Source organism: Littorina saxatilis, linkage group LG9 (genome assembly GCF_037325665.1).
Source record: "Littorina saxatilis isolate snail1 linkage group LG9, US_GU_Lsax_2.0, whole genome shotgun sequence".
Classification (NCBI taxonomy): Eukaryota; Metazoa; Mollusca; class Gastropoda; order Littorinimorpha; family Littorinidae; genus Littorina; species Littorina saxatilis.
Window position 1 is genome coordinate 3,172,754 of NC_090253.1, and position 21,248 is coordinate 3,194,001.

Here is a 21,248-nt window from a genome sequence, read left to right on the forward strand (position 1 = left end):
TTGACTCTGAGAAATAAATCTCTCGCCGAACGTGGGGACGAACTCACGCTGACAGCGGCCAACTGGATACAAATCCAGCGCGCTACCGACTGAGCTACATCCCCGCCCCGATTTGCCAGATATAAAAAAGGACTGATTGTAACCGGGATACGAAACTGCTGGATTGAGACTTTTTATTAGATGACCCGTTACATGTATGGCACACCTTATCAACCTCTCTATCAAGCCTCAATAAAAGGAGTCAAACAAGTTACATTTATCCTACATACGTGAGAGAGACACCCGTGAGATAATAATCGTTCAAATCACACGTGTGTGTATCATGTAAATGAGGTCATGTCAAGCAAGTCTGGCAGGGACCTGTTTTTCCACTGCTCATGATGCCAAAGTCACCGAGACAAACGTCATTATAGAAAAAAAATTGCGCTCGCTAATTACCCTGATGAATTTTTTGAACTAACACGTCACGCCACACTTTCAGAGTGACGTTTCTTTGCTTTGACGTAATAGATTGAACGAGGCTTTAGAAGAGATCGAGGTTCCAAAACAAGCGTCTTCAATTTAGCTGCCCCGAATGCAGGACATTTTCAGTAAAATACACGTAAGTACAGTATGTAGGATAAACAGAATACTACATGGCTTGCTGTGTCGTACCAGATTTACACTCGTTGCTTTTTCAAATAGTGAACAGCTCGCTTTCGCTCGCAGTTCAATATTTAAAAAAACAACTCGTGTAAATCTGGTACGATACAGCAAGCCATGTAGTATTCTCTCTGTATGGCACACCTTATGGACCTCTCTCTCAAGCCTCAATAAAGGAGTCAAACACGTTACATGTATGGCACACCTTCTTATGAACCTCTCTCTCAAGCCTCAATAAAAGGAGTCAAACACGTTACATGTATGGCACACCTTATGAACCTCTCTCTCAAGCCTCAATAAAGGAGTCAAACACGTTACATGTATGGCACACCTTATGAACCTCTCTCTCAAGCCTCAATAAAAGGAGTCAAACACGTTACATGTATGGCACACCTTATGAACCTCTCTCTCAAGCCTCCTCTCTCTCAAGCCTCAATAAAGGAGTCAAACACGTTACATGTATGGCACACCTTATGAACCTCTTTCTCAAGCCTCAATAAAGGAGTCTTCTTCTTCTTCTTCTTCGTCGTTCGCTAATAAAGGAGTCAAACACGTTACATGTATGGCACACCTTATGAACCTCTTTCTCAAGCCTCAATAAAGGAGTCTTCTTCTTCTTCGTCGTCGTTCGCTAATAAAGGAGTCAAACAAGTTACATGTATGGCACACCTTATGAATCTCTCTCTCAAGCCTCAATACAAGGAGTCAAAAACACGTTACATGTATGGCACACCTTATGAACCTCTCTCTCAAGCCTCAATACAAGGAGTCAAACACGTTACATGTTTGGCACACCTTATGAACCTCTCTCTCAAGCCTCAATACAAGGAGTCAAACACGTTACATGTTTGGCACACCTTATGAACCTCTCTCTCAAGCCTCAATAAAGGAGTCAAACACGTTACATGTATGGCACACCTTATGAACCTCTCTCTCAAGCCTCAATACAAGGAGTCAAACACGTTACATGTTTGGCACACCTTATGAACCTCTCTCTCAAGCCTCAATAAAGGAGTCAAACACGTTACATGTATGGCACACCTTATGAACCTCTCTCTCAAGCCTCAATACAAGGAGTCAAACACGTTACATGTATGGCACACCTTGTCAACCTCTCTCTCAAGCCTCAATACAAGGAGTCAAACACGTTACATGTATGGCACACCTTATGAACCTCTCTCTCAAGCCTCAATAAAGGAGTCAAACACGTTACATGTATGGCACACCTTATCAACCTCTCTCTCAAGCCTCAATACAAGGAGTCAAACACGTTACATGTATGGCACACCTTATGAACCTCTCTCTCAAGCCTCAATACAAGGAGTCAAACACGTTACATGTATGGCACACCTTATCAACCTCTCTCTCAAGCCTCAATACAAGGAGTCAAACACGTTACATGTATGGCACACCTTATCAACCTCTCTCTCAAGCCTCAATACAAGGAGTCAAACACGTTACATGTATGGCACACCTTATCAACCTCTCTCTCAAGCCTCAATACAAGGAGTCAAACACGTTACATGTATGGCACACCTTATCAACCTCTCTCTCAAGCCTCAATAAAAGGATTCAAAACACACAAATGAAGCTGTGCATAAATTGAAATTCTAACTTGTAAGGGTAGAAGAGGTTTCAAGGGTAGAATTGGTCCTACGGACTCACCATCCTGATTTCTCTGGGTGTTCCATTTCAAACAGTGATTTCGCCAGCACCTGCAAAAGTATCAGTCCAGTTACACAATCGTAAATTTGCACACAGGGGTATAATATATAAAAAAAACTTTACTAACCTAGATCAGAACTATACCTCGGAGGTGGGCCAGTGCACTACCTTTTTTTATTTTGAATGTTTTATTGTGTCTGAATGTTATTTTATGAAAGAAATGAACAAATGATGACAAAGAATAGTCACTTTTTGTATTTTCGGTTGCTGGTTTTTGTTTTACGCGACAAAAACAGTCAAAATACAGACAAAAGTTGAGTACAGGAGATACACGATATTTCAGCAGATGTGATTGTCACACTTCTAATTATTGTTTTATTTTATCCTTCTGGGTATGCTCTAGGGGATTACGAAGCAGATCTTGTTTATTATATTTATATTTGGAGTTAGGAACACTTCTTTGTTACAACTGTCAAACTTTAGGGTAACGCTTGCGTAATTATTTTTTGAAATAATCTGGATATGACTATAATACAATTTCAGCAAAATCCTTTCGTAATCCCCCAGAATGTTATATTCTGCACAAACTACAAAAAAAAATATTGCTCTAGCTAAATTACAGCCAGAGAAATCGCAACACCCAAGACGTAACCGTAGGCAAAATGGCTGAACTGAGAAAAACGACATTGAAGATTGAACACCACAGAAACACTATTGAAACAGACACACAAGGACAAAACTGTGTTATGAATGAACAGCTTAGTTTATTTGAATTGCAAACTACTTAGCCTTTAGCACGCCAGCAGCGAATTTATGCGTCCATCCCTTCTTTCCCTCTGTCAACCAGCATGGGGATACTGCCCCAGCGCTAAACGTGTATCAATGACCCGATTCTCGTTTGTATCTGCATGCGAGAATAACGGTATTTTTAACGGTACTTGAGCCAGAACGAGGCTTATTTCCTTCCGTTATCTCGTCGTGTCTTATGCGCTGAATTTGTTGGTCGAAGTTTTCTGCTTTTGTTTTTACATCGATACAGTACTTTGGTGCTTCGACAAGCAAGACGGAGGAGGATGAGTTTGCAACTTTCGTTTGAGTTGTTTCTTGACAACAAATCGTACGTGGAATCTGAACGATTTACTGAGGAAGATCTTCGCAATGAACTGTGTATCGCGGTGAAGAAAATGACACAGTGACAGTGACGGAATTTACGAAAGTGCAGATTGATACAAACAGTTGCTGATCCAGTTTCGTTTGTGGAATGGCAGGCCAGCAAACATTACCGATAATCTGACTGATGTTGGATACTTTCTTCTGTTTTTGTTTTTTTTGCGTAGCAAATGCTCGACTTGCTTGTCGAGGAGATACTGCACAGAAACTGACTCAAATTCAGCGCAAAGCAAGCCAGTGCCAAGACGTAAAAAGTCTGCGCCATGGCGTGTTCGGAAATGGCGACCTGTGAATCTGCGTGGAGATCAAAGCTTTCCTCTGTATCGGAAACACCGGCAGAATCCAAACTTTGGCCTAGTACCAGCGGAACTACTTGTTGTTGCTAACCGAACTAATAAAGATGTTAGGCGCGTTTGATCGATCTGCGCGATCGCGCGATCGCGTTTGGTGGATCAATCAAACGCGCACACATCGATCGATGTTTGCGCATTTGATCGATGCAAAGAATAGGCTACAAAGAATACAAGAATCGTTAAAGGCAGAGTAAGCCTCCCGTAAACCATCACAGATACGGTCAGGCTTTTACACACAGTACAAACACCCTTTCATTTAAACACTCACCAATTGAGAACATCCTAGGTGCCCTCCGTAAAGAGCGAACAATTTTCAAAGAATTTATTTTTGCGTGGTTTATCTTACCCCTGAGCCATCGTGAACCCGTGTGATCCAGTTTTCCTTTTTCACAATGCAGTCGTCAGTTAGTCATGAATGCGACTCGATGTGAGCTTATCTACAATAGCACGTTTTTTATGCACGAAACAACGGCTGTGGTTCACAAGAACTCTAGCGATGGCTTTTGACTGTTGAGAGGAACGGCGATTTGCACTGATAAACCTTCGTCTGCTACGACCCTTGCGTGACCCTGCTTCCGGGCTTTTCTTTTTTTTAAACTTTCACAACTTCGAATTGTTCTGATCTTGTCTTGATGAAAAATGAATTCTTTTATGATTAAAAAATGTTTGTGTAACAAGCTGTCAATTTATTATTTAGATTTTAAAAGTTAGGTCTAGCGCAAAAACGAGGCGCCGTTGTTGTTAACGAACAAGTCTACGAAAATAAATTCTTTGAAAATGTCTCACGCTCGACAGAAAGCAGCCAGGATGTTCCCGTTCGGTGAGCGTTCAAATGGAAGTATGCTTGTACTGTATTTAGACGCTCGGGGAGCTCTGTGATGGTTTACGGGAGGCTTACTGTGCCTTTAAAACGCGCAGCTCTTATACTTGCGCATTTGGACGATCTGTCACAAAGTAAGTCCCTACCACACACACACATCGCACGCCGGAAGTGAAAAGTTTTAAATACAGGAATGTTCCGAAATATACCCCAGCAACGTTTTTGATTTGATTGTTGTCAGGCCTCTCAATCTTTCAAACAGTCTCTCTCTCTCTCTCTCTCTCTCTCTCTCTCTCTCTCTCTCTCTCTCTCTCTCGCTCTCTCTCTCTCTCTCTCTCTCTCTCTCTCTCTCTCTCTCTCTTAACCATTTTAACGGCGTGTTTAATAATTTAGCTGCTGGAGCGACTCCAGTTCAGCAAACCGAGTTATCCGCGGAAGAGGTCCCGGACCTCGACATGGACGAGCTAAATAAAGATATATCTGAAGGAGAGGTAAGAGAAGCCATTAGAGGACTGAAAAAAGGCAAAGCAACAGGTATAGATGAAATCCCAAACGAGTTGCTTCGCATCGCAGGTGATGATGTTACTACTTACCTGGTAGAGCTTTTTAACAAACTGTTCCACACAGGAACATACCCAGCTGAGTGGGCCAAAGCCATTATTCACCCAATCTTTAAAAAAGGCAACGATGAGAACCCTGACAATTACAGGGGCGTGTCGCTGCTAAGCTGTGTCAGTAAACTGTATACTGCCATCATTAACAATAGATTGACTAAGTGGGCTGAAATGAACAATGTCATGTCTGAGTCCCAAGCTGGATTCAGAAAAGGGTATACGACAGTGGACCATATTTTCACGTTATATGCAGCTGTAAGCAAGCAACTTAAACAACACAAGAAACTGTATGTGGCCTTTGTGGACTTCCAAAAGGCGTTCGACACTGTCAAAAGAGATGTACTATGGAATGTACTGCTCAAGATCGGCATTGGGGGCAAAATGCTTCAAACACTCAGAGCAATGTACTCAAACGTATTATCTTGTGTTCGGTGTAACTCTGACTACACGGCCTTTTTTGAGTGTATGCAAGGTCTCAAACAAGGATGCTTGGCAAGCCCAATCCTGTTCTCTTTTTTGATTAACGAACTTGCGTCTGAAATGATTCTAAAAGGGAGGCATGGAATTCAACTTCTTCCGGGTGAAATTGAACTATTTATCATGATGTTTGCTGACGACATAGCATTGCTTTCAGTGACACCGGTGGGACTACAAAACCAGTTAAATATATTGCATGAAGTTGCCAACAGATTAGGTTTAAAGGTAAACAAAGAAAAAACAAAAGTGTTGGTATTTCGCAACGGTGGATACTTGGGGAAAAACGAAGCCTGGACATTTGGTCACGACAACATGTACGTTACCAACTCGTATAAATATCTCGGCTTAACCTTGACCACCAAAGTTTCCATCCAATGATGCTTTGAAGACTCTATTGTACGAGCTAAGCGTGGTGTTATCGACATTTTTAGAGTTTTGTGGAATATTGGATGTTATGATCTAAACCTTTTTTTCACACTCTTTGATACACAGATTACCCCCATATTGCTATACGGTTCAGAAATGTGGGGTTGTTTTGATTGCTCTAACATTGAAAAGGTACACATGTTCGCATGCAAACGGATAATAGGTGTTTCCCCCCAAAGTCCCAACTGCATGGTATACGGAGAACTCGGTAGATTTCCCCTATCAGTCCTCGCTGCTACCAGATGCGTTAAATATTGGTTGCGGCTAAATCGCCTCCCCAACACAAGATATGTAAAAATGGCCCATGTGATGATGAGGAACATGGCAGACAGAGGGACAGACAATTGGTCCGCTAGGGTCAGAAACCTCCTATGTGAAAATGGGTTTGGACATGTGTGGACGTACGGCTATGTCGGCAACGAAAAACACTTTATCAAGGCTTTTCAACAACGCCTAAAAGACTGCTTTACCCAGAACTGGCATAGTAAGCTAGAAGACAGTGAGAGGTATGACACATACAAATTGTTTAAACCTGACTTTGGAAGAGAAAAGTACCTTGACCAAATAGACAATCCATATATCCAAAAAGTGTTCACAAAACTCAGACTTGGGGTTTCACCCCTGATGTGCAACAAACAGAGATATTCTGCAAACGGTTCCCATGTTTGCCCACTTTGCAGATACCCTCACGAAAACGAGCACCACTTTCTTTTTAAGTGTCCAGTATACTCTGATATAAGAGAAACTTACCTAGGAAATGTCTTTGAAATCGGTCAACTAGAAAACTCGTCAATGCAGATACTACTAACACAAAACAAAAGTAGGTTGTGGGCACTCTCCCGGTATACATTTTATGCATTCAGGCATCGACAGCAACTGCTAGGCTAAAATGAATGTGTGTACATGATTTTCGATCGCTATGTTCCAACCCTTAGCACTGTATTATGCACTTGTTCTTACTTGTTTGTGAGAGAGTATACATTGAATGGAAACTCTACTCCCCCCTTGTACAAACACAACAGTGTGGTTTACAATAACATTTCTGAGTTCTGAGTTCTGAGTTCTTTATGATCTTATTCTCATATTACTATTATTGCGTGTGTCTGCGTTTCATCATAAAAAGTTTGTTCCTATGTATTCCCATTTCGATTATAACCATTTTGCTTAGATCAGGACTAGCTGGAAGAAAGGCCCTACGGACCTAATGCTATCTTTCCTGTAATAAAGTTCTATGTTTTAATGTTTCTCTCTCTCTCTCTCTCTTAGTCTCTCAGTCTCTCTCTCTCTCTCTGTCTCTCTTAGTCTCTCTCTCTCTCTCTCTCTCTCTCTCTCTTAGTCGCTCAATCTCTCAGGATCTCTCTCTCTCTCTGTCTCTCTCTCTCTCTCTTAGTCTCAGTCTCTCTCTCTCTCTTCTCTGTCTCTCTCCTCTCTGCTCTCTGTCTCTCGCTTCAGTCTCTCTCTCTCTCTCTCTCTCTCACACACACTTTCTCTCTCTCTTTCAGTCTCTCTCTTAGTCTCTCAGTCTCTCCCCCCAATCCCTCCTTCCTCATCTCTGTCCATCCCTCTTCTCTCTCTCTGTCTCTCTCTCTCTCTTAGTCTCAGTCTCTCTCTCTTCTCTGTCTCTCTCCTCTCTGTCTCTCTCTTCTCTCTCTCTCTCTCTTCTCTGTCTCTCTCTCTCTCTCTCTCTTAGTCTGTCTCTCTCTCTCTCTCTTCTCTGTCTCTCTCCTCTCTGTCTCTCTCTTCTCTCTCTCTCTCTCTCTGTCTCTGTCTGTCTCTCTCTCTCTCTCTCTCTCTCTTAGTCTCAGTCTCTCTCTCTCTCTTCTCTGTCTCTCTCCTCTCTGTCTCTCTCTTCTCTCTCTCTCTCTGCTCTCTGTCTCTCTCTCTTCTCTCTCTCTCTCACACACACTTTCTCTCTCTCTCAGTCTCTCTCTTAGTCTCTCAGTCTCTCCCCCCAATCCCCCCTTCCTCATCTCTGTCCATCCCTCTGACTTCTCATGAAAACAGCTGAACTTTTAAATCATTTGCTATTACAGGTGATTTGTGAGCCGGATCGTCCAAATGCGCAAGTATATGAGAGCTGCGCGTTTTTAACGATTCTTGTATTCTTTGTATTGATCAAACGCGCACACATCGATCGATGTGTGCGCGTTTGATCGATCCACCAAACGCGCAGCGCGATCGCGAGATCGCGCAGGTCGATCAAACGCGCCTAACAAAGACATTTTCCTCTTTTTTATTTCGAGCCATTGTTATCGTATCAAAGGTTGTTTCTCAATGAAAAATTCGCTTTCGGTTGTCACCGATCGTTTGATGTGTAACCAGGATGTTGTAAAACCGAGTGAACTTCGGGTGTTCCCGTCATGGCCGAGAGTTTCTTCGGTAGTTTCCGGATGCAAAATTCGTAGGCTGAGCATGCGCACTCACAAAGTAAACTGGTTCCCGATTTCGGTTTATGAAACGAACCAATGGATGTCGAGTACCTTCCAAATAAGGACATTTCCGTTCGATTACGATTGCTGCCTTTGCAACGGACTAGTGGCTGAGTGAACGGAACATTCATCAAAACACTGATGTCATGTTATAGGTCAAGAGCTGCTGCGCAGTTTCGTATGTCGTGAATGCACTGTTTTGCTGATGACAAAGCCGTAACTAGCCTTTGAAATGAGACATTTTTTGGCGGGGGAATATCGACTACAGAAGACAATCAATGCCACACATGTTCAAATGTTGTCTTTATTGACAGATAAATAGGACACTTTTGACAAAAACACTGACACACATGGATGATAGGTAGGTTTTGGAACAATAATCTGCAAAAATTTGATCAATTTGCACTGGCCCACCTGCCCTTAAAGGCAAAGTAAGCCATCACAGATACTGTTAGGCTTTTACACACAGTACAAACACCCTTTCATTTAAACACTCACCGATTGAGAACATCCTAGGTGTCCTCCGTAAAGAGCGAGCAATTTTCAAAGAATTTATTTTTGCGTGGTTTATCTTACCCCTGAGCCATCGTGAACCCGTGTGATCCAGTTTTCCTTTTTCACAATGTCGTCGTCAGTTTGTAATTCGCTGTGAGCTTAACTGCAATACCACGTTATTATGTACCTCTGACTATGCACGAAACAAACGGCTGTGGTTTACAAGAACTCTAGAGATGGCTTTTGACTGTTCAGAGGAACTGGCGATAGCATAAACCGTCGTCTGCTACGAGAACCACGACCTTGCGTGACCCTACTTCCGGGCCTTTCTTTTTTCAAACTTTCAAAACTTCGAATTGTACTGAGCTTGTCTTGATGAAAAAAGAATTCTTTCGTGATTTAAGAATGTTTGTGTAACAAGCTGTCAATTTATTATTTAGATTTTAAAAGTTAGGTCTAGCGCCAAAACGCACCACGGTCCGATTGTGTGAGGAGACAATCCGCAAAATTAAAGGCACAGTAAGTCTCCCGTAAACCATCACAGAGCTCCCCGAGCGTCTACATACAGTACTAGCATACTTCCATTTGAACGCTCACCGAACAGGAACATCCTGGCTGCTTTCTGTCGAGCGTGAGACATTTTCAAAGAATTTATTTTCGTGGACTTTGTGACGCTTTTGGACATTATACAGCACAGTACACGAGACTACTTTGCCGAGACTGGATCAGCTGGAGGACCGAGACTATAACCAGCTGCCATCTCGTCATAAAATATGACGTCATGACAAGAAGGCGACGTCATGACAAGAAGGCGTGACACTTTCCACCTCTTGATTTTGCTCGCATCGATACACGTATTGTGAAATATTGTAATATCGCCAAAGAAAAGCGATGCTTGTGTATGTTGTTGGTTAAAACACAAGAAGATTTCTTGTGACTTTGGTCAAATAAAAGAATAGTAAATTGTACTATGGTGTTGTGTTTTGACTGAATGAATGGAACTAGATTGTGAGTGGACCTTCACAAGTCAGTGCTCATCCAAAGAAAGAAGAAGTACCAACTGTCTTTTGTAACATTTGAGAACAAAAGGGCAGGCGCTTTTCTTGTGGGGGGGCCGTAAACTCACGAACCTGTTTGAGGTAGGTTTACCTATTAACATCTATAGTAACAGATGCATCACACAACGATGTACCCGGAGGTCTTCGAGCGGCACGAATCCCTCGTCACATTCTAATAGAATTTGTAATTTCGATGCAGGTTTTGACCGGTGCAAATCTAGGCAGCCATCTTCATCATCATCATCCGTTGGTCAATTGAAGGCTGATGACTGTGTGAAAGTGTATGTGTATGTTTATTGTTTGGGAAAGTTAGGACCGCTGATATTAACATATGTTTCTCTTTGGTCCAGGTTCAATAACAAGTTCAACTAACGTTCAATAACCAGTTCAACGTTAAAGAACAAGTTCAATCTTTCTTCTGGAGTCAAGCCCCATCCTCGAGGCTCCTCCCTAACTCCAAACCCTCCTTCCTTCATCACCTAAACGTACTCCGGAACTAACTGGAGTCCTTCATCTTGATTCTTCAGCATCTCTTCCTCGCCGACGCCAGAGCGCATGGGTGCACGAGTCATTCCAGAGTGTAGAGAGCCGATCGTCTCCGCCCCAGGCCAGGCAGTTCAGAAGTCACAGCACATTTGCATCTCATGAGAGGGAGATCCCTGTGGACTTCGAGGGGAAAAAGACTTAGACGCGCATTCCTCGCCGAGCAGTACAAACTGTGTGATACTAGCTCCACCTTACTTGAACGCTGAAACCATCCAAGCTCGAGCAGTGCACAGACACTCTTGTACGGACCCATGCCTACTTGGCCGAGAAAGATAAGCAAAGAATAATACTAAGTCACATCATATCCATCTGTTGGCATCATTAAATTGATACGTTTAACTTTCATCAGTCTTTGTTGACTACTCCTCAAAGAGCTCCTTTCTACTATCATTCTCACTTTCCTTTACACGTACACCTAAACACACATATAAGTTTAACCCGACTCATAACAGATCAACAAGAACCTAAAATAACGGCGATCACAGTCTGCCAGTAGTATAACCCCTAGACTATATTACAGTGAGAGCCAGGGTTAGTCACAAATTGGGAAGCTCGTCCGGGGATCTTGTTGAGTCAAAATTAACTTAAGAAATTCTCGTGTGTATTGTACGTTCTCATCTCATCTTAGTTATTTTGTGTTTAGTTTAAGGATTAGTTAAACCCCAGTCCCAAACCTAAACCACCTCTAAATGTAGAGACGTTGCTCTGGGTAAATAGCAACAAAGCATTCCATTCCCACTCCTAAAAGCGAACGTAACCTCTTATTGAAGAGACGATACTTCTGGGTTAAAAAGTATCAAGACCACAAGGGAAGCATGTCAGATAGCTTCAGTACAGTTTAATCAGACGAGGATTCTGTTGTAAACTGGTTAGTTGGTAACATAGGGTTGGGGAAACGACTCCGTGATTCCCTTCTTCTGAGAGAAGAACCAACGCAAGGTGTTAGTCAGAGCGGTATAAATACTCTGCAAAAGGGTGTAGTTTGTTCAAGCTATAAATTCTTTCACTTTCGAATTCGGAATTCAAAGTAAAGGGGACAAGAGAACCGTTGTTCTACGAGAAGTCCAGATCTGACATATAGTTGAGCAAATACATATTACTGATTTCGGTTAAATGTCATAGCATTGTGTTTGATCAGCACAAGTGCGGAGTTGGCGAGGGTTCCGATAGAATTGGATTTTATTAGAACACCGAATTATCAGTCACGTTAGTTTGACGTGGGTGGCCGATTTGAATAAGACACTTTGTCTAAAGTCGTGGGCAACTTTGAATTCAAAGTCACAAACAAAGTTACAATTCGAGGAATTGGTAACTGGAGTGTGTACACACTATAAACTAACTTGGTCGTTTTCAATTTCCGATTTTACGGACGCGATTTACCGAGTTGACGGAGACGGTTTCCGAGTTGGCTGCGGCAAATTCCGATTTTTGTGGATTTTGAACGCGTATAACCAAGGGTTTTCAGAAGGATCGCTAATTTCGTAAAGAGGAGGATTCTTTCGACGACAAGATGTCTGAAGAACAGCAAGTCGCTAGTGGTGTCACTACAAGGAGCAAGGCCTTGCAGCTGACGAAAGAATTGATGGAGAAAGGAGAGATGTTAGGTCTAACGGGAGCTGAGCTGAGAGAGTACGTGATCGAGCAAGAACGTGAAGCAAAGAAATTCGAACTCGAGCAGATACAGCAGCAAGTTGAAGCCAAGAAGTTGGAACTTGATCGCGCAGAACGCGAGAAACAACTTGAAGTTGAACGAGAACGCGAAGAGAAACAGCGGGATCGCGACGAACGTGCCAGAGACAAGGAACATGAGTTCCGGCTCGAGGAGTTACGTATCCAAGCTGAGGCTACTCGCCCTACTAACTCAGGAGGAGGAAACTCCAATAACAGCAGCAACCACACCCAGCAGAGAGACCGAGACAACTATCAATCCAAGTTGCCGTTCTTGGAGGACAAGGACGACATCGAGTCCTTCATATTTCAATTCGAGGACCACGCCCGAGCGAACCACTGGAGCAACGAGATTTGGTTGCCCAGATTGACAGCACTCCTCAAAGGAAAGGCGCGACTCGCCTACACCAGCCTTACGGACGACGAGCGAGGATCATATGAGCTTCTGAAAAAGGCTCTGCTGGAACACTTCCAGATTACGGCAGAAACGTACCGGAAGAAATTTAGATCTAGAAGGAAAGAACAGGCTGACACGTACAAGCATTTAATCAACGATTTGTCACTGTTCATGGACCGCTGGATCGACATGTCAGGACATGGGAGTGATGTCGAATCCCTGAAGGATTTATTTTTGAGAGAGCAGCTGATGGAAATTCTACCAGAGAATTTAGCTACTTATATCAAAGACAGGGAGCCAGAGGACATCAACGCTATCAAGAAACTCATCGTGCGGTACGAAGAAGCAAGACCGTCAGCGAGCAAGAAGATCCGAGATGACAAGGGGTCAGTGAAGGAGAAGGATAGTCATCGATTTGAGGCACGCAAGGCTAGTGGGAAGTACGACGACAAATCTCAGTCAGGCAAAGTAGCGGACAAAGATAAGCCATACTTCAAGAAGGACATCAGATGTTTCCACTGCAATGGACCTCATTTCAAGCGTGAGTGTCCGAAGCTCAGAGAAGATGCCGGGGCAGCTATGGACACCAAAGTGAAGGTGGGAAACTCGACGAACTACGACAAGCTTTGTGGAACGTGCGCCGAGAAGACCTTCACCAAAGTCTCCAAAATCACCGTCGAAGGAAGATTGACGACAGGTTTCCGAGACACGGGAAGCACTTCAACAATCGTCGACGCAGCTCTGGTACCTGACGCCAACTTCACTTCATCAGTCAAGGAAACGACACTCGCAGATAAGTCTACGAAGAAACAACTACGCATAGCAAGAGTACACTTGGACACGCCGTACTTTGTAGGTGAAACAGAAGTCAGCGTGATGGACAACCCGATATATTCCGTCCTGATAGGAAATCAGATGGGCCTCCAAGGAAAAACTGTAGAGGTACCCGTATACCCAGTACGTGACCCTGTGATCGTGGAAGGATCAGCAGCCGTGGAAACACGGGATCAGAGGAAACGAGATGCTGCACTAGAAGCGCAGATATCGTTAGTACCTCAGGCCGAACAATTGTTTTCTGCAGCCGATCTCAAGAAAGAACAACATGCAGATGAGTCCCTTAGTCGTCTACATGTGCTAGCCGAGACAAAGGTGACCCATGGACGGGTCAGTTTCACACACGTCAAGGACGTCCTTTATCGCCAGTACGTCGACAAGGAAGGGAAGGAGCATCGACAAGTTGTTGTACCTCGGAGGATGCGATCGAAGGTACTTCGCACAGGACATGACTCGCCCATGGCTGGCCACTTGGGACAGAAGAAGACTCGCGAGCGAATCTGGCAAGAATTCTTCTGGCCGGGGATAGTGGGAGACATCAAACGTCATTGCATGAGCTGCGACGCGTGCCAACGTACATCACCGAAGGGACGGACCAAACGTGTACCGATGGGCAGGATGCCAGTCATCGATACAGCCTTCAAGCGTGTAGCCGTGGACCTGGTTGGTCCAATTAAGCCTATCTCCGCTTCGAAGAAACAATACATACTCGTGATGGTCGATTATGCGACAAGATACCCAGAGGCTGTGGCACTGAGAGACATCAAAGCCAGCACCATCGCCGAGGCGCTTTGGAATTTCTGGACCAGACTGGGACTGCCCGACGAAATCCTATCCGACAGGGGCACACAGTTTACCAGCGAGCTGATGAAGGATGTACAGCAGCTTCTGGCTATAAAGGGACTTACGACAACTCCATGGCACCCTCAGACCAACGGATTGGTTGAGCGCTTCAACGGGACGCTGAAATCAATGTTGAAGAAACTAGCGATGGAGCAACCCGAGAAGTGGGATGAGTTCATACCAGCCCTACTTTTCGCATACAGGGAGGTACCACAAGACTCTCTTGGATTTTCACCATTTGAGCTCTTGTACGGACGCACGGTCAAAGGACCGATGCAGATACTGAGGCAACTCTGGACAGAGGAAGGAGCTTCCGACGAAGCAAAGACAACTGCCGAGTACGTAACTGATTTACGGAACAGGATAGAAGAAACCTGCGAGATCGCAAGAGACCACCTAGCAAAGGCAGCGCTTCGCCAAGCTCATCACTACGACCGCAACACCAAACGTCGGACGTTGGAGGTCGGAGCCAAAGTATTGCTACTTCTCCCGACAAAACATAACAAGCTCGAGCTAGCATGGAGGGGACCATATGCTGTCGAGGAAAAAGTCAACGCATTTGACTACCGTATCAAGGTGGGACGCAACGTACGCACGTATCACGTCAACCTTCTGCGGGAGTACCACGAGAGAGACAAGATGTTCCAGGCAGAACATACTCCTAAGGAAGAGGAGGAAGAACACATCGCCATCGTCGTCGAAGACTATGACGAAGTGCCAAACGACTATTTCGCGGACGCGGACAGTCTGAAACACATCCCGACCCCGTCAACAAAGAGGACGGAGTTTGCCAAGGATGTACACATATGGGAGAAACTGAATCGCAAGCAGAGAAAGGACATCGAGGATGCGTGCCAGGAGTTCGGCGACAACCTGACCGATGTTCCGAAACAGACCACACTTGAAAAGTGCGTCATCAAAATGACGGACCAGAAACCTGTCTATGTGAAGCCCCGACCTATTCCCCATTCCCAAGTCGACGTCGTCGAACGGGAAGTCAAGGAGATGTTAGAACTCGGAGTCATTGAGCCTGCCGCATCACCCTACAATTCACCGATTGTATTGGTAAAGAAAGCCGACGGGAAGTCAATACGGTTCTGCAATGATCTGAGAGAGGTGAACAAGGTCGTACAGTTTGACGCAGAACCCATCACTGATGTGGAGCACCTGTTTTCAGAGCTTTCTCACGCGCGATTCTTCAGTAAAATTGACCTCACGAAGGGATATTGGGCTGTAATGATCCAGGAAGAGGATCGCGACAAGACAGCATTCACCACGCCCCTCGGTCAATTTCGATGGGTAAACATGCCATTTGGACTATCTACGGCTGGAGCGATTTTCAACCGTATGATGAGGAAGCTGTTGCTCCCATTGAACAGAAAGGATGTCCATCATTTCATGGATGATATACTCATCGCCACCGAGACGTGGGAACAACACATCGAGGCCGTGAGGGCAGTCTTGAAGAGACTACAAGAAGCGAACCTCGCCGCGAAACCATCCAAGTGTTTCTTCGGCTACGAACAACTTTCCTATCTCGGACACGAGATTGGGAACGGCAAAAGGTGGCCCGAGGACGACAAGGTCAAGAAGATCAGGGATGCAAAACCGCCAGAAACGAAGAAGGAGCTACGAGCATACCTAGGGACAACCGGATTCTACCGTTCCTACATCGCAGGGTACTCCGACATCGCGGCGCCGCTCACGGACAAGACAAAGAAACACGAACCAGAACACGTGAAGTGGAACCAAGCATGTCAGGTTGCATTCGACAAACTGAAAGAAGGATTGACGAATCATCCTGTCGTCATCATGCCAGACCTCGCACTTCCGTACGTCGTGAGAACCGACGCCTCTGACCGTGGAATGGGAGCTGTACTGCTCCAAGATCAAGGAAAAGGCCTTCAACCAGTGGCTTACGCAAGCAAGAAGCTGAACAGCGCTGAGCAGAACTATGCCACAGTTGAGAAGGAGTGCCTAGCTACTGTGTGGGGAATACAGAAGTTCGAACGCTACTTGTATGGAAGACATTTCGTTTTAGAAACGGACCATCAACCCCTCCAGTACTTGCAACGCATGAAACCGACGAATGCAAGGTTGATGCGTTGGGCATTACAACTGCAACCGTACGACTTCACCATCAAAGTGATTCCTGGCAAGGACAACGTGGGAGCTGACTACTTGAGTAGAATGACCACAGCGTAGGATAAGATTGACCACAATCTTCATTCCCCCATGGGCGTATGTGACGCTTTTGGACATTATACAGCACAGTACACGAGACTACTTTGCCGAGACTGGATCAGCTGGAGGACCGAGACTATAACCAGCTGCCATCTCGTCATAAAATATGACGTCATGACAAGAAGGCGACGTCATGACAAGAAGGCGTGACACTTTCCACCTCTTGATTTTGCTCGCATCGATACACGTATTGTGAAATATTGTAATATCGCCAAAGAAAAGCGATGCTTGTGTATGTTGTTGGTTAAAACACAAGAAGATTTCTTGTGACTTTGGTCAAATAAAAGAATAGTAAATTGTACTATGGTGTTGTGTTTTGACTGAATGAATGGAACTAGATTGTGAGTGGACCTTCACAAGTCAGTGCTCATCCAAAGAAAGAAGAAGTACCAACTGTCTTTTGTAACATTTGAGAACAAAAGGGCAGGCGCTTTTCTTGTGGGGGGGCCGTAAACTCACGAACCTGTTTGAGGTAGGTTTACCTATTAACATCTATAGTAACAGATGCATCACACAACGATGTACCCGGAGGTCTTCGAGCGGCACGAATCCCTCGTCACATTCTAATAGAATTTGTAATTTCGATGCAGGTTTTGACCGGTGCAAATCTAGGCAGCCATCTTCATCATCATCATCCGTTGGTCAATTGAAGGCTGATGACTGTGTGAAATTGTATGTGTATGTTTATTGTTTGGGAAAGTTAGGACCGCTGATATTAACATATGTTTCTCTTTGGTCCAGGTTCAATAACAAGTTCAACTAACGTTCAATAACCAGTTCAACGTTAAAGAACAAGTTCAATCTTTCTTCTGGAGTCAAGCCCCATCCTCGAGGCTCCTCCCTAACTCCAACCCCTCCTTCCTTCATCACCTAAACGTACTCCGGAACTAACTGGAGTCCTTCATCTTGATTCTTCAGCATCTCTTCCTCGCCGACGCCAGAGCGCATGGGTGCACGAGTCATTCCAGAGTGTAGAGAGCCGATCGTCTCCGCCCCAGGCCAGGCAGTTCAGAAGTCACAGCACATTTGCATCTCATGAGAGGGAGATCCCTGTGGACTTCGAGGGGAAAAAGACTTAGACGCGCATTCCTCGCCGAGCAGTACAAACTGTGTGATACTAGCTCCACCTTACTTGAACGCTGAAACCATCCAAGCTCGAGCAGTGCACAGACACTCTTGTACGGACCCATGCCTACTTGGCCGAGAAAGATAAGCAAAGAATAATACTAAGTCACATCATATCCATCTGTTGGCATCATTAAATTGATACGTTTAACTTTCATCAGTCTTTGTTGACTACTCCTCAAAGAGCTCCTTTCTACTATCATTCTCACTTTCCTTTACACGTACACCTAAACACACATATAAGTTTAACCCGACTCATAACAGATCAACAAGAACCTAAAATAACGGCGATCACAGTCTGCCAGTAGTATAACCCCTAGACTATATTACAGTGAGAGCCAGGGTTTGTCACAGACTTGGTCTTTAACAACAAGGGCGCCTCGTTTTGGTGCTGGACGGCTGTTATGAATATTCCCGGACAGTAAGCCTCCCGTAAACCATCACAGATACTGTCAAGCTTTTACACACAGTACAAACACCCTTCCATTTGAACGCTCACCAAACGGGAACACCCTAGGTGCCCTACGTAAAGAGCGAACAATTTTTAAAGAATTAATTTTGCAGATTGTCCCAAACACTTGTTGGACCCATCCTGAACTCAGGTCAAAAATGAGTTACTTCCCTTCGGGTCTCATTCTATCGATGTAAACTGGCGATAGCCGTGGATCGATGATTATCAGAATGTTTTTGGACCGTGGTGCGTTTTTGCGCTAGACCTAACTTTTAAAATCTAAATAATAAATTGACAGCTTGTTACACAAACATTCTTTAATCATAAAAGAATTCTTTTTTCATCAAGACAAGATCAGTACAATTCGAAGTTGTGAAAGTTTGAAAAAAAGAAAAGCCCGGAAGCAGGGTCACGCAAGGGTCGTAGCAGACGACGGTTTAGTGCATATCGCCGTTCCTCTCAACAGTCAAAAGCCATCGCTAGAGTTCTTGTGAACCACAGCCGTTTGTTTCGTGCATAAAAACGTGCTATTGTAGATAAGCTGACATCGAGTCGCATTCAAATGACTAACTGACGACTACATTGTGAAAAAGGGAAACTGGATCACACGGGTTCACGATGGCTCAGGGGTAAGATAAACCACGCAAAAACATGATAAATTCTTCGAAAATTGTTCGCTCTTTACGGAGGGCACCTGGGATGTTCTTAATCGGTGAGTGTTTAAATGAAAGGGTGTTTGTACTGTGTGTAAAAGCCTGACCGTATCTGTGATGGTTTACGGGAGGCTTACTGTGCCTTTAATTCTTTGAAAATTTCTCGCTCTTTACGTAGGGCACCTAGGATGTTCCCGTTCGGTGAGCGTTCAAATGGAAGGGTTTTTGTACTGTGTGTAAAAGCCTGACAGTATCTGTGATGGTTTACGGGAGGCTTACTGTGCCTTTAACTGCCGTATCACGTAGCCGGTTCTGATGACAGCAACAAGGATGAAAACTCTTACAAGGGAAACAACCGCTGTAAATTGTTTATTGACTTGCAGCAAGCTGATTGTCTCCCTTGAAGACCATCTCCCAGCTTTGGGAAGGTTGTAATGCTTAGGAATTTTCATCTGAATTCTTTAATCGGATTTCTCCGGTATTCTCATGTTTCACAAGTGTTTAATAAAGGTTTTTCCCCTTTGGTGCTTAGAAACCAAACTAAAAATGTAAACAAATATTGAACATGATTGTGAATGCAGACATAAAAACAATAAGTTGTTACAGGGTTCAAGGGGTTGCTTTAGAATACACGTACATGTTATTTTGTTCTGTTTTAGGGGCCAAACAAATACAAAAAGTTGACTGACCTCCCCATTCTCCGGAGGGTCACCGTTGCCAAACGTACTGGTGACCACAAGGACCAGGGACTCGTGTTCAAGCTGAATGACGTCATACGAGTCCATGCACACCACCTGAAATCATTCAAGGTGAATTTATTATGCGATCATATTTACAGGGAATTATTTGCTACACTAGGAACACTCTTTGCTTTAAGCTTGTTTTATACATTAGAACGACAACAAAAAAAATGCTTATGGTCATACACGTTCCCCCAAAATAAAAAATAATACATGTTTAAGATAACATGGTTAACAATTAATGCAATCATCACCTGACTTAGATCATAATTTATTATTATTTTACGTAAGAGAAACTTTAAAAGAAGTCGTCCAGTTCAAAGGTCACTTGGTCGACGTGCTAGTGAATATTTTGTGTTGTCTATGAAACAGAATTCACTTTTCAGTAACTAACTTTTCACGTTTCTTTGATTTTTAAACAAATATAAAAACAATCAGGCAGGTCTTACCCTGGCGTCAAAGGCGTGTTTGAAGATCTCACAGAGCGTGGTGGCGAATCGCTGAGACTTGCCGGTCTCTGTGGCGTACATGATGGTGCACTTGACTCGCCGGGCCAGCGCACGGCCCATCAGCCTGGCCGAGAACCTGACCGCCCTAAGGATGGAAATAGCAGTATAACACAATGACAAACAAGCAGGTACAATAACTTGGCAACCCTAAGGATGGAAATAGAATTATAACAACATGACAAACAAGCAGGTACGAGGACGTTGATAATTAAGCCTGTCCTTCACTGGGCGGAGTCGTCTACGCGAAGCAGGCCTCACGGAGCTTAATTAGTACTGAGTTTTCGGTAAAAACAAAAGATTTCGCGAAGTCGACTTCGGGCTGAATTAAGGACCGCCTTTATGCCCAATCGGCGTAACATCCGTCGGCGTGACGTGCGCGCCTTTATGCCCAATCGGCGTAGCATCCGTCGGCGTGACGTGCGCGCGCGAACAAGGACAACAATAGACGACCTCCGGATATAACTCTGTCAGGCTTGTTGGGTTGTAAGAAAGTGAATATTCTGTTTTTGACTCACATGCGAAGCAAAAGTGAGTCTATGTACTCACCCGAGTCGTCCGTCCGTCCGTCCGTCCGGAAAACTTTAACGTTGGATATTTCTTGGACACTATTCAGTCTATCAGTATCAAATTTGGCAAGATGGTGTATGATGACAAGGCCCCAAAAAACATACATAGCATCTTGACCTTGCTTCAAGGTCAAGGTCGCAGGGGCCATAAATGTTGCCTAAAAAACAGCTATTTTTCACATTTTTCCCATTTTCTCTGAAGTTTTTGAGATTGAATACCTCACCTATATATGATATATAGGGCAAAGTAAACCCCATCTTTTGATACCAGTTTGGTTTACCTTGCTTCAAGGTCAAGGTCACAGGAGCTCTTCAAAGTTGGATTGTATACATATTTTGAAGTGACCTTGACCCTGAACTATGGAAGATAACTGTTTCAAACTTAAACATTATGTGGGGCACATGTTATGCTTTCATCATGAGACACATTTGGTCACATATGATCAAGGTCAAGGTCACTTTGACCCTTATGAAATGTGACCAAAATAAGGTAGTGAACCACTAAAAGTGACCATATCTCATG

General features: G+C 44.1%; 1 protein-coding gene and 1 long non-coding RNA gene across 2 annotated transcripts in view; one reads left to right on the forward strand and one right to left on the reverse strand.

Moving 5' to 3' along the window:
* The window catches only part of LOC138975079 (nitric oxide synthase-like), a 115,365-nt gene that overhangs the window by 29,635 nt on the left and 64,482 nt on the right, over positions 1 to 21,248 (reverse strand). The window contains exons 12-14 of the mRNA XM_070347730.1: positions 20,100 to 20,244; positions 19,600 to 19,704; positions 2,308 to 2,357 (exon numbers count right to left, since the gene is read on the reverse strand). Coding sequence (XP_070203831.1) covers positions 2,308 to 2,357; positions 19,600 to 19,704; positions 20,100 to 20,244 — 300 coding nt within the window. The remainder of the gene's footprint in view (positions 1 to 2,307; positions 2,358 to 19,599; positions 19,705 to 20,099; positions 20,245 to 21,248) is intronic.
* LOC138975080 (uncharacterized) lies at positions 9,761 to 11,038 on the forward strand. The gene is made up of 2 exons (XR_011458498.1): positions 9,761 to 10,230; positions 10,500 to 11,038. It is a non-coding gene; the product is annotated as an uncharacterized lncRNA (long non-coding RNA).